This window comes from Dama dama, chromosome 3, assembly GCF_033118175.1.
Source record: "Dama dama isolate Ldn47 chromosome 3, ASM3311817v1, whole genome shotgun sequence".
NCBI lineage: Eukaryota > Metazoa > Chordata > Mammalia > Artiodactyla > Cervidae > Dama > Dama dama.
The window spans coordinates 44,701,779-44,714,840 of record NC_083683.1 but is presented as its reverse complement, the minus strand read 5'-3'; the positions used below and the strand labels follow the sequence as shown (position 1 = coordinate 44,714,840).

Below are 13,062 nucleotides of genomic sequence, written 5' to 3'. Positions count from 1 at the left end.
AAAGTGAACTTTTCTTCCCCAGAGTACCCTGGCATTTTTTTTGAGATCTAGGGGAGTTTAGTTAGTTTATAAGATTTACGAACAGTGGTCTTACAGGGGCATTGGAGAGGGTCCCAGATCATGCGAGTCCCCAGATTCAGTGTTTTGGTCTCCTCTCTCAGGTCTCTAGGGCCTGGACCTTGTTTCATTGCTGATGGGAGGTGGGTCTTGGACCAGGCCCTGAGTTTCCATGTAACTGGCTCTATATTGTCTTTATTTGTGCTGTAAACATACATGATATGGCTTCTGGTGGGGAGAGTAGTGAGGAGGATATTCAAAGTTATTTATATTGTCTTTGGAAGTTATAAATTCTTCTTTAAACAACAAATTTTGTTATTAGTTAATATATTTTATTTGGGTTGATGCAGAGATAAAGTCACTTTTTCTGTACGCAGGAGTTTGGAGAGCCAGGGAAGGAAGTGAAGGATTGGTGAATATTCCATAAGAAATTGACAATTAAGGACTGACTCTTTCAAAGGAGATTTGGAACAAAGCCATAGATTTTCTAAGGAGTTTCTGTATTTCATGCCTTTTTTTTTTTTTTTTTTTTTTGAGAATTTTCATTCAAGAATAAAAAGAAATGTGGTTATTGTGATTCAGTTTGATCTGTTTTGCCCTAATGACTACAGTTAACTTAAAATACAAAAGTAAAACCTTGCTTTTTCCCTTTAGCCAACACGGGATGACCGAGGGTGGATTATTAGTCCTATTGGCCCCAATCCCTGGTGGACTGTGATTGCTGCGGTTATCCCAGCACTGCTCTGCACTATTTTAATATTCATGGACCAGCAGATCACAGCCGTCATCATTAACAGGAAGGAACACAAACTCAAGGTAAGAAAAATTTCTGACCTAGAATAATGGCATACTAATAATGGCAACCTATTACATCTTTAAAAAATTTTAGGAAAAGCCCATTTAGACCAGGAACTGTAGAACCTGGGTAAAAGCAGTCATGGAAGGAGCTCATACAGAGTTTCCAGGGGTTTCTGACTCCTTCATTAATGACAGAGATTGGTTTGGAGATGAAACTAGAGTACAGCGTGATTGTACAATGTGAAGGAAGCTTGGAATCCATTCCTCTCCTCTCAGACCTATGGGGGAGGTTGGTGGGCAGAATTCTTGGTGGTCCCTATATGGTCACATGCTCTGGTCCAGGATTATCTTCCTGAGGTTCAGGTTAGGGCTTGGACCACAGTTTCCTGGAGACAACTGTTCTCCCATTGGTGTCCATTACTGAGGTTCCCAGACTGAACCTTGAGCCCAAGAATCCTAGGAGGTAGGATTGGTGCCAATACGTTTATTAGTGAGAGGCTTCATGACTTGTCTCTATTCCTTCATTACCTAGAGTAGGCAACATCCATATTTGGCAAGGAATGGGGAGTGTTTATAGGAACCTATCTATCGCCAACTCCTGTAGGGTCGACCCTCTAGAATGGTCAAGATGTGTCTCTGGCTACTCTGCCGAGAAAGGATGAATCTTTGAATATGTGATACTCAGGGTGAGATCTGGGGACACTTGGATAAAAATTGGATATTGGCATGTGTAGGACCCGCTAAGGTTTCTCTTTCTTCTCTGTTCCCTCCAAACCAGGAGGGGCTGCAAGACTCTTCTGGAATCCCTGGACCCCTTCCTTATCCTTCCTGCTTTGGGCCTGAGACTCTTAGCTCACTGTCCTATGTCCCACTACAGCCAGCCCACTGATGGTGATGGAGACTCTGTTTCCCCACAGAAAGGATGTGGCTACCACCTGGACCTGCTGATGGTGGCCATCATGCTGGGTGTCTGCTCCATCATGGGCCTGCCCTGGTTTGTGGCTGCAACTGTCCTATCCATCACGCACGTGAATAGCCTCAAACTGGAATCTGAGTGCTCTGCCCCAGGAGAACAGCCCAAGTTCTTGGGCATCCGAGAACAGAGAGTGACAGGCCTTATGATCTTTGTGTTGATGGGCTGCTCAGTCTTCATGACAACTATATTAAAGGTAAAACTATTCATTTGTTCATTAGGTAAATATTAAGTGCCTGATTTGTGCTGGGAATGCAGTGGTATGACAAATAGATACACATACGAACACCTGCCCTGAGGAGTTTATTCTAAGTGGAGCATGACAGACAAGATGTAGTTAAGGAAGTTAGTTAAGAAAATAAACAAGGTAATTGCAGAATGTAATATGTGATCAAAGGAAATATACAGTGTTGTATGGTTCTATAGAGAATTAAAGGGATGTGTTTTGTTAGTGTGGTCAGAGAAGGCCTCTCTAAGGAAATGGTGTTTAAGATGAGATGGAGCCAGCCCTGCCATGTGTGGTGGGAGAGGACATGGGGCGAAGGCAGAAAAGCAGTCTAGACAAGTCCTGAGGTGAGAAATCATGATACATGTTCTAGGAGCTGCCAGGGCCATGTGGCTCAGGGATGTTAAGGCAAAAGCACGCGAGATGAGATTGAAGAGGGCAAGGACAGATCATTGTAGGGCTTGTTGACACTGGTAAAGGTAACCTTCAAAGGGCTTTAACAGTAGAGGGGCATTATCCATTTAGTATTTTTTTAAAAGGTCTCTCTGGCTCACATCTAGAGAATAAGTATTTAAGGTTGAGGAAAAGTAGAGGTAGAGAGACTGGTGAGTCTGTTACAGGTGAGAGAGGATGGTTAGTTGGATAGGGAAGTTGGTAGTAAGGAATGCATAAAAGGCATGACTTCTGTATATCTTGGAGGAGATCAGGTCTCGTTGGTTGACTGGATATGGAATGGGAAAATGGTAAAATCAAAATGACTGCTAAGTTTTTGGCTTGACCATCTGGGTGGAGAGTGATGGCATTTAAAGTGGAAAAGACTGTATGAAGGAGGAAGTGATTTTGTAAGGGGTGGGCTGTGATCAGATTTGAGTGAGATGTTTGGTAGGCACCTGAATGAAGAGGCTAGGGGAGGTTACTAGACTAGAAATATAAATGTGGGAGTCAGCAGCACATCAGTGGTAGTGAAAGCCAGGGGCATAGATGAGCTCACTCAGGGGGAAGGGTAGCTATAAAAGAGGAGGAGTGGAGAGAAGAGCAGAGTCCACAGAGGTCCAATGTTTAGAAGGTCAGTAGAGGAGGAGACAGCAACAGAGACTCAGAGGAGCTGCCAGAGAGGGAGGGGGAGAACCAGGAGCGTATGACGTCAGGGAGTTCAAGCGAGGGGAATGATTGGTTGGAAACTGTCTGGAAAAATGAAGACCAAACCAAGATCATTGGGTTTGGCAACATGGAGGCCTAATGAGACTTGCCAAGAGCAGATTCATTGGAACAATACTGTAGAAGCTGAGTGATGGGATCTGAAGAGTATATAGGTGGTGAGGAAGTAAAGAGAGTGTGGGCAGACAACTCTATAAAGTTTTTTCTATTAAAGTAGAACAGCAAAATGGGCAGTGGCTGATATGAGACATGGGGTGAAAAGAGGATTTTTGGAAAGATGGAAGCTACCTTGAACATGAGGAAAAAGTTTTTTTGTGGCTGAAAGGCCTGCCTGTGGGAAAAACAGGATAAAAAAGAAAGTTCAAGCCCCAGCCATTGAGGAGCACTTACTTATCTCCCTTGCCTCCTCCTCCCACTTTTTTAGTGACTCGTCAACCACTTCGGCCTACAATGCAGATGCTGTTTAAGGGTGCAAATTGGCAGAGGTGGGACAGGATTCTGAACCCTCCTCCTGCTCCCTTACCTTCCACTTAATCTTGCCACCTCTCCTCATGCCCCTTCCCCCTTCTACTGTCTGTCCCTGGCCCACCTCCACCCCCACCTCTGATGTGGGTGCCATCTGGAGGAGCCCAAAGGTGTCTGCTCCTTTGGGAACGTAACCATGAAGTCATGGTGGTGGTCATTGTCTGGCCTTCCTAGTACAGTCTCAGGAGGATTCTTTTGGGAAATCATTCAGTAGTTCTTCTAACGAGGTTAGCACCAAATTGAGATGTCTACTCACTCTAGAGCCAGAACAACATAAAATCCAATGGGGATTTTCTAGTTCAAAGAAGAATTATGTTTAGAAATGTTCTTTAGCCCCAGAATAAAAGCAAGTTGAGTGTAGTCTTTGCAGTGATATTTTCTTTGCCTTAATTCCATGGGCCTCATTACCTCGTAAAGTTGCTCTGAAAATTACCTAGATTGGTATAATGTGGGAAGCCTGCATGTGTATTCAAGTGCAATAGAATCATGTTGCCATTTCTCCCCATTCTTTATTTGACAAAATACCCCCCTACCCCTGCCCTCAAGTCTCTAATTACTAAAAAGCAAATGCTTTTAGCCTATATTAAAATATACCAAATCCCTGAGGAGATGATTATGTGATTACAAAAGATTTAAAATATTTCAGTTCTGTAAAAGAGAGGCGTGAGTGTGTGTGTGTGCATATGTGTGTATGCGCCTGCCCATTTCCCTGGAGGAGGAAGAACCAGATGGGGAGAAGATGTGAGGCCTATGATTTAACCAGGACCAGATTACACTTACATGTAATCATTTCATTTCAGAACAAAATGATTTGTATCATTGTCAGCTTCTGTTTTCACTTCTGCTTCTTAATCATGTAAAGACAGCAGAAGCGAATGCAGCATTTCTGCAGTGATTTTGGGAGTTTGCTTCCTTCTTGGAGGTTTGGCAGTTTATATAATCTTGAGTGTGCTGTGATACCACATTGAATTGCTGGTCTCTGCCCTTTCATCTTCAGTTTATCCCGATGCCGGTCCTGTATGGAGTCTTCCTCTACATGGGAGTGTCTTCCCTGCAGGGAATTCAGGTACTGTGGGGTTCAGTCAGGCAGCGTCTTCCCTCTGTGAGCTCCCCTTCCTGACCAGGGAGAGCAGCTTCCCTAGGGAACCACAAACCAGTTCTTGAGGGACTATTTCCTAGTCTTGCTGCTTAAGCTCTTTTAGACATTCCCTTGGACACTGGGCAAAATACAGTCATGTTGGCATGAGGGCACAGAGACTTCCAGGGTGGCCTGACTCAGCGCCATGGTTCCAGTCCTTCGTCAGTTTTATTCAACAGACAGTTATCAGACATGTATTAAACACTAGGTATTTTGTCAGATGCTAGTAAACTTAGATCTGAAAGGTTGGTCAGAAGCCAAACGGGCTTCTACACATGCATACGTGCATGTCAAATTGCTTCATTTGTGTCCTACTCTTTGTGACCCTGTGGACCATAGCCCTCCAGGCTCCTCTGTCCGTGGGATTTTGCAGACAAGAATACTGGAGTGAGTTACCATGGATGACACTAGTTTTGGTGCCAGGCTAAAATGTGTGGGGGTGTAACTGGGGGTACATTGGTGAAGAGATTGGGAAGTCATAGGAACTGCCCCAGGTAAGCAGGTATTACTTCCTGTCACACGTTGTCTTTCCCCATCTATCAACTCATTCCTCTGAGTCCTTTGAATTGAGAAAATCAGGAGCTAACTTGTGTTAGCTCATTTTATCATAAATAAAATGATAATTTAGCTGCTTCTTCTATTGGTGGCTGGTTCCTCTTTGTTATTTTGGAATGTCCAGTAGTCACTTTTATACACTGAGTTCTTTGGGCAGGTTATTTAATCTCTCTGAGTCTCTGTTTTCCTTTTTATAATATAAGGGTATTTTCTATATCCAGAATGTTGTGAGGTTTCATTTTATCTTTTTTCTTTAAATAATTCGTGAAAAGCTCTGAACTCCTCCAAGAACAAATAGATTTGGGCTTTTAAGCAGAAGAACGCCATTGGCCTAGTTTGTTTTCAGTACTCCCTGAGAAAGAGCTCTCTCAGGAGCTACAGTGTGGATAGAAGAAAGACAGTTGAACTGAAAATGAGAAGAGATAGATTTAAATGTGACGCTGTCCCGTACCAACCTTGGCCGAATGACCTGTTCTCTTTGAGACTCAGTTTCTACTTCTGTCAGGTAGAAATGGTATTAGCTACCTTTCAGAGCCTATGATATAACAGACATGAATCGGCCCAACAAGCCCGAGGGAAACCGCCGAAAGATAAGTGCCGGTTCCCTTTTTTCAGTTCTTTGATCGTCTGAAGCTCTTTGGGATGCCTGCGAAGCACCAGCCGGACTTCATTTACCTCCGGCATGTGCCGCTGCGCAAGGTGCACCTCTTCACCCTCATCCAGCTGACCTGCCTCGTCCTGCTCTGGGTCATCAAGGCATCCCCAGCTGCCATTGTCTTTCCTATGATGGTGAGTTTTAAAAGGTATTGTTCTTTATTTTAAAAAATAGTGCTAAAATAGGCATAATAGAAAACTTACCATCTTCGCTATATTTAACTGTACAGTTCAGTGGCATTAAGTACATTCACCTTGTTGTGCAGCCATCACCACCATCTTTCTTCAGAACCTTCTTCATCTTGCAAAACTTGAAACTCTGTACCTGTGAACCAATAACTCCCCTCAGTCCCTGGCAACCACCATTCTAATTTCTGTCTTTATGAATTTGACTCCTCTCAGGACCTCATGTGAGTGGAATCACAGTATTTGTCCTTTTGTGACTGGCTTGCTTCACTTAGCATAATGTCTTCAAGGTCCATCCATGTTGTGTCAGGGGGGTTTTTTGGAGAACATCCATCCTAATGGGTGTGAATTAGTATCTCATTGTGGTTTTGATTTGGTTTTAATGTCCCCAGTGATAAGTTATGTTGAGCATCTTTTCATGTGCTTATTGGCCATTGGTATATCTTCTTTAGAGCAGTGTCTGTTCAAGTCCTCTGCCCATTTTGAGATAAGGTGGTTTGTTTTTCTGTTGTTGAGTCTTAGGAGTTCTTTCTGTATTCTGGGTATTAGTCCTTTATTGATGGTGAGTTCCTGTTTTTTTGGTTGGTCTTCATAGACCAAGCATTATTTAGGGGACCTTGAGGTGTGGATGCATGTGTGTAGTAGTTTGCCATGTTTTTTTCAAGACTGTCTGTCTGCCTTTCTGCCTGTCTGTATTTCTTTCTATTTATTAATATTTATCTTTCTTTCATGAATTTGATATGGAGAGAGGACTCTATGTTTATGATAATTTGCATATTATCTGAAAGCAGTATGGTTCCAGTTTAGAATTCATTGCAATCAGAAGTGTCTATAGTGGTGGAAATGGGAGAGAGGAAGAGGTGTGTAGCACTGAAAAGTGGCTGGGACATCCTTACCTCCTTTCAAACTGAAACAAGGGCTTTGGGAAGGAGACCAGGAAAGCTGAACTATGTGGTGCAACCGGTGACAACCTGTTTCCTAAAACCAGGGTGATGATGAAATACATGCCACCTGACCACCGCACTGTTTCATCTTGTCCTCTTGATGCCTTCCTCTCTCTGGCTCACTCTATGTCACGAGAATGCTGAGCACTCAGTGTTTGAAAGTTACCCAAAGGATGGGCCTCCGGAGGGAAAAGGCCATGAGGGTAATATCGAGTATTCATTTACAGACTTTTGAAGTCTGTCTTCCTGGGAGAATATTCAAGGATGAGGAAACTTCAGGGTTCTTTTTCCCCAATCTCCTAGATATATATCTTCCTGATGGGATTCTCAGTTTTGTCAGAATACATGTAGGGTTCTGCATTGGGGTGCTATGCTCAGGGCTTGAGTGTCTGGTTAAAGAAATAGTAAATTCCCAGCGACTCCTGGAAGGGATACTTTCAATTTTGAATTTATTGTGAAAATAGTTGTTGAAATTAAGGGGAAATGAATGCAGTTATCCAGATTTGTCCCATTTCTGGTCCAGTCACCGGATTTAGCTGGTGAACACCAGTCAGTCCAGGCAGGGCATTGAGGCTTATTACTGGTTCTCCTTTGGCTGAAATGGCCCTAATGGGGAGAAAGTAGAGAAGTAGTTGAGAACTCTGGTCATCTCTATTGAGCCGATTAGCTGTCATATTTTAGGCAGTTACCTTTTCTCCCTGGGCCTCAGTTTCCTCATTTATAGAATGAGTGTCAAACCACGTCAGAGGCCAGAGACAGAAACCACTCGAGATCCATGCGGCAGACACAAAGCAAGGCTTTGCAAGTAAATGTACAGGCAGAGGACCAGAGGAAATCCAGATGGCCCTTCAAGGCTCCCTAACCCTGTGGTGGCCCATGCTTGGTTTGGGTATAACTGGCCCCACCAAAACCATCTCCTAGAGAGGCTTGCCACCCCTATCCTGCCCTCTAGCCCTTCCAGCTGGCCTCGGGCCAGGAGAAGACAGCTCTTATGGCAATCTGACGATGAGGGTTTCTCTTTTCAATGAAGAAATTAAATTAGTTCAAGTAGGGAATTAATAAGTTGTAGAGTTGTTATGATGATAGTTAAATAAAATATTATATATAAAACACTTAGTATCTGGTACAGAGAGCCTCAATAAAAGGCAACTATGATGATTATTATGAGTTTGATTCTGCCTGACATGTCCTAGTCTGCTGTGAATATAAGACTTGGTTTTTCACTCCAGAAGGGAACAAGCCTTTTTAATTTATTTTCTCTGTATTTCTTCAGGTTTTGGCCTTGGTCTTTGTCAGGAAAGTCATGGATCTCTGTTTCTCTAAGCGGGAGTTGAGCTGGTTGGATGATCTCATGCCTGAGAGCAAAAAGAAAAAGTTGGATGATGCCAAGAAGAAGGCCAAGGAGGAAGAGGTCATAGTTCTTGCACCAACTGCACACTTTGCGGCAGCCTCAAATTACAGAACATAGGAAGGGCCACATGAAAAGTCAGCATGTCTGGAATCCCAAGGGTTATATTTAGGATTGGGGAAGATTACTCTGAAGATATTCTCAGCCGATATCTGCCCTTCATCTTTAAATTTGATAACCAGTTGTTTTTTCCTCTGTTTGTCTACAGCCTACTTACCAGGTTTACACTTAGAATATGAATGTGAATCTGCTTTTATTATCAGATTGAATAGTTTATGTTTTCCCAAAGGTCTAATTTGATAATTATTCAAAATCTATTATTTTCTGACAGTATTTGTTACATACTTAATTGCAGATGGTGTTGTGGTTCACAGAGATAACTTGTATAGGACTTTCTGTCCTTTCTCATTTTCCTGAGCACTTGGCATCTGCCATCCACACAATGGACCTTCAGTCAGTGGCTTATAATATGTGCAAAGAATGGATGTGTAGCAAAATGAAAATACCAGTCCAAGAATGAGCCTGAAAGAGTTTCCACATCCAGTTAGTGCCTGAAATAGGCACTTTGAAATTCATTTTAGAGGAACTTTTTCCCAAAATCTTGAATTTTGAAAATCTAATTTTTTTTAAGATATAATTGACACATAATATGGTGTAAGTTTAAGATGTACAGTACAGTGATCCTATATAAGGATAAGCCAAAAATTCAATCTCTGGGTCAGGAAGATCCCCTGGAGAAGAAAGTGGTAACCCACTCCAATATTCTTGCATGGGAAACCCATGGACAGAGGAGCCTGGTGGACTACAGACTATGGGGTCGCAAAAGAGTCAGACACGACTTAGTGACTGAACAACAAGAAGCCTATAGTAAGTTAAACCAAAAGTAGGATAGTCCAAAAGTCCACAGGCTAACACATAGGGTATGTTATTGTGGGGGATTTCACACTGGTTGCAGAGGAAAGGAAGACTAGAGTGAGTAATGTCCTCCACATCACCAATATTTCTATAGGGCTTGCCAGGGTGGGAATTAGGAGTAATCTCAGAGATAAAATCTCCAGACTGGAGTCTGGTGGCATCACAGAGCGCTAAGGGGTAGGGCTGTGATAGGTGAAGGTGGTCAATGAGATGAGTAAGTTCTGGGGTTATAATATCCAGCCTCATGACTATAGTTAGCAATATTGTTGTGCAGTCGCTAAATCATTTGCAATGCCATTGGCTGTAGCCTGTCGGGCTCCTCTTTCCAGTAAATTGGTAGTTGTATCTAAAGGTTTACTCAGATTCAGGTTTTTTTTTTTTTAAGTACTGTTCAGTAGGTGCAGATATTGGATTGTCACTCAGTTTATGGTGAGTCAAAACTATGAAAGAACATAGCTACATTCTCTTATAATAAATGTGAGAGAAAATTAGGTAGAAATTATAGGGATTGAAAAATGGGCTGGTGTAGACTACCTTGATCCAAGGTAAAATAATGTCTCTTTTTCTTGCAGGAGGCTGAGAAAATGTTAGAAATTGGGGGAGACAAGTTCCCCTTAGAGAGCAGGAAGTTACTAAGTAGTCCTGGAAAGAACAACAGTTTCAGGTAAAGCTCCCAGAACATGGAGGAGTTGACTTCTTTCAGTGGTTCTGTAAACATTCTGGCTTTGTGGTGGGGGTTGGGGCATGAATGTAGCTGCTGGTATAAAAAGCTAAACATTCAACCTCTCAGTTGCAACCTATGAAAACACCCTTCCTTTCATGGTTTCCTGAGGGCATGCCATGCGTCAGCCACTGTGCCAGTTAAGGGAGTCATGGGAGGACCCTGCTTCCAAAGTTCATGCTCTCCTCAAACCAGTGCTCTTTCTGCCTATCTCTGCCGCCTTCCAAAGGTGAATAGGATACAGGCTATGCTTGTCATTCTAGTGGGCATGAAGTTCCCATGCTTAGGCAAGCCTTTGGGGGATAGGCAGCCGAGCCCCTTCCAGCTTGGCTCATGGCAACTGCAGTCCTAGAACCCAAGGGGAAACTGAACTGGGATTCCTCTAATTCCTTACTTCTGCCAGTGATCTTAGCCTTTTGGTCAGTTCAACCTATTCGTGGTCTGCTCACCACAAATCACAGGATGCTAAATCGGTCCATTTTTACTTTCATTCCTGGCATTTTGTTTCCACTTTGAGAGAGGAATACACAAGCTGAAAGAAGTCCAGAGGTGGAGAGGGAACAGAAAAGGGAGAGAGAAGGGATCTGGGCCATCTAGATGCTGGATAATTTACTGCTGACTTATTGAATTCATTGTGGTTTATACTGAGGGAGAGAAGAGGAAAAGCTTTTCTTTGGCCTTTTATTCATTTATTTATGACAACTGAAAGTAATATGTATTTAAGGTATGCAACATTATATATAATATATAAATATATATAGTAAAAGAAATTACTTTAATCAAATTGACAGCACATTCATCACTTCCTATACTTACCATTCCTTTTTTGTGGGTGGAGAGAACAGCTGAGATCTACTTTCTTAGCAAATTTCAAGTATACAATACATTCTTATTACTAGCTATAGTCACCATGCTCTATATTAAGTCTTCAGAACTAACTCATCTTTTAATGGGAAGTTTGTACCCTTTGATCAATATCTCCCCTTGTCCCCCACCCCTCAGCCTCTGGTAACCACCATTCTAACTCTGTTACTATGAGTATTTAACTTAAAAAAAAACACTGACCACAAAGAAATGGAATCTTTGGTCCTTAATAAACTTTCTGTAAGTTGCCATGCAAGGAGCCAGAGACTTTGCATTCTCTGTGGTGAAGTAGGGGCCATGTTCCTTTCCTAGCAGGTGTTGCCTCCTCTCGGCCTTTTAGAAAGAAACAGTCTGGCATGTGGAAAACTTCAGAGTACTGGGGGCATGGGAGTTTCTAGGAGACCAAGGACAGGATTCAAGGTCTTGATTTTCCACTTATGCATGTTTGACCTTGGATGGTCTCTTAACCCTACAAGCTTTGGTTTCTACACATTCAGAGTGAGGATGTTAATCATCTCTGATGCTATAATCGTTAAGACACCACATTGTAACAGACCTTTGTAAACTACAAATGGAAAAGATCTGGCCGTGTAAATGAGAAAAGGAACAAAGAGTGCTTAGCCCCATGCCTGGCACACAGCGAGCGCTCAGTCAGTTGTAGCTCCTGATGCCGCCACTATGGGCATCACAGTGCTGTCACCAGCTTCGCCAGAGGGGCCCTTCAGAGGAGAGCAGAACTGTGCAGGCAGGGCTGGCCACTTGCCAGCACCCCAGCCCAGCCCTCAGCTCTGACTCACGGGCCACCTTGCCTTTCGAATTCCAACCATCTGGTTCCTAGTGCTGCGAGAGCTATGAGACGAGCCCCCTCAGACTTCTTCTTTTCCCTTCTGGTGGGTGGCGGGCATCACAGACTGGGGTATATGTCTTATTTGTATGTCTGACACTGACTGTCCTAAGCATTGATTTCAGATGTGACCCCTCTGAGATTAATATATCTGATGAAATGCCTAAAACCACGGTCTGGAAAGCTCTCAGTATGAATTCCGGAAACACAAAGGAAAAGAGGTAAAGAGAACTATAATTGCTGATTTTTATTTATTTCTGGCTTTTAAAAATAGAAATCATAAAAAAAATAAATAAATAAAAATAGAAATCATGTTGAAAATAAACTGTATTTTAGGTGTAAAATTGAATTTACCTGTTAAATAGCACATCTAGGACTGCTGCTAACCTCACAAAATTGTTATAAGCCTAAGAGAAGCAAAAATGTTTTCCAACTATTTGAGCAGATATATTATTTTGAGCTGCCCATTTACACAAGCCCAAAGTCAGGATGGAATTATTTTGGAATGTAAATTTGCTTTATCTGTTTCATTCCCTTTATCCTCTTTCTAGTTCCCATTTCAAAATCGGTAGAGCATCTCTCTGGTGATTGCAGCCATACAAACTGGAAAATCCTGACAATATTTGGATAGTGTTGATAATATTGATATAGACTTTAACCTATTTAACTTGTTCCATAATTAGAATTATTGTCTCATAAAGATTTTGAAATATTAAATTATAACTGTTCTTATTTTGAAAACCAAATTCTGAATATCGTTTGTCAGTAGCATAGATCAATCTTAATCTGGTTCATGAAGAAAAGGGAAAGACTTGAGGCATTTTTGCCTACATTGAGGTAGGCTGTGTACTCAAATTACATAAATAATTTGGTCCAAACACTAAGTCATCAGATAATTGAAGGTGAAATCTTAGGTTTTACTAAAGGTGATTTTTCTAGCTTAAAAAAAAAGAAAAAATTCAGTAGGCTAGGTTAGGAGACTTGGCCTAGCTATAAATTTCATGTGTAACTGGGCAGACCACTGTTTCTGGCACTTGGTTTATTCAGCCATGAAATGGGGGTAATAACTGTTTCATTCATAAGGCTGCTCTGGAAA

General features: G+C 42.2%; 1 protein-coding gene across 8 annotated transcripts in view; it reads left to right on the top strand.

Annotated features, from left to right (window-relative positions):
• SLC4A8 (solute carrier family 4 member 8) overlaps positions 1-13,062 on the top strand; it is an 89,597-nt gene that overhangs the window by 60,836 nt on the left and 15,699 nt on the right. For 5 of the 8 annotated variants that reach the window (XM_061127578.1, XM_061127577.1, XM_061127576.1 and 2 more), the window contains 8 exons: positions 712-873; positions 1,773-2,024; positions 4,735-4,803; positions 6,046-6,219; positions 8,488-8,625; positions 10,110-10,201; positions 12,092-12,187; positions 12,518-12,583. In XM_061127578.1, the coding sequence (XP_060983561.1) occupies positions 712-873; positions 1,773-2,024; positions 4,735-4,803; positions 6,046-6,219; positions 8,488-8,625; positions 10,110-10,201; positions 12,092-12,187; positions 12,518-12,554 (1,020 nt within the window). In that variant the 3' untranslated portion in view covers positions 12,555-12,583. Of the gene's footprint in view, positions 1-711; positions 874-1,772; positions 2,025-4,734; positions 4,804-6,045; positions 6,220-8,487; positions 8,626-10,109; positions 10,202-12,091; positions 12,188-12,517; positions 12,584-13,062 lie in introns of those variants that run through there. The other 3 variants (XR_009690235.1, XR_009690229.1, XM_061127574.1) reach the window with 1 other exon arrangement.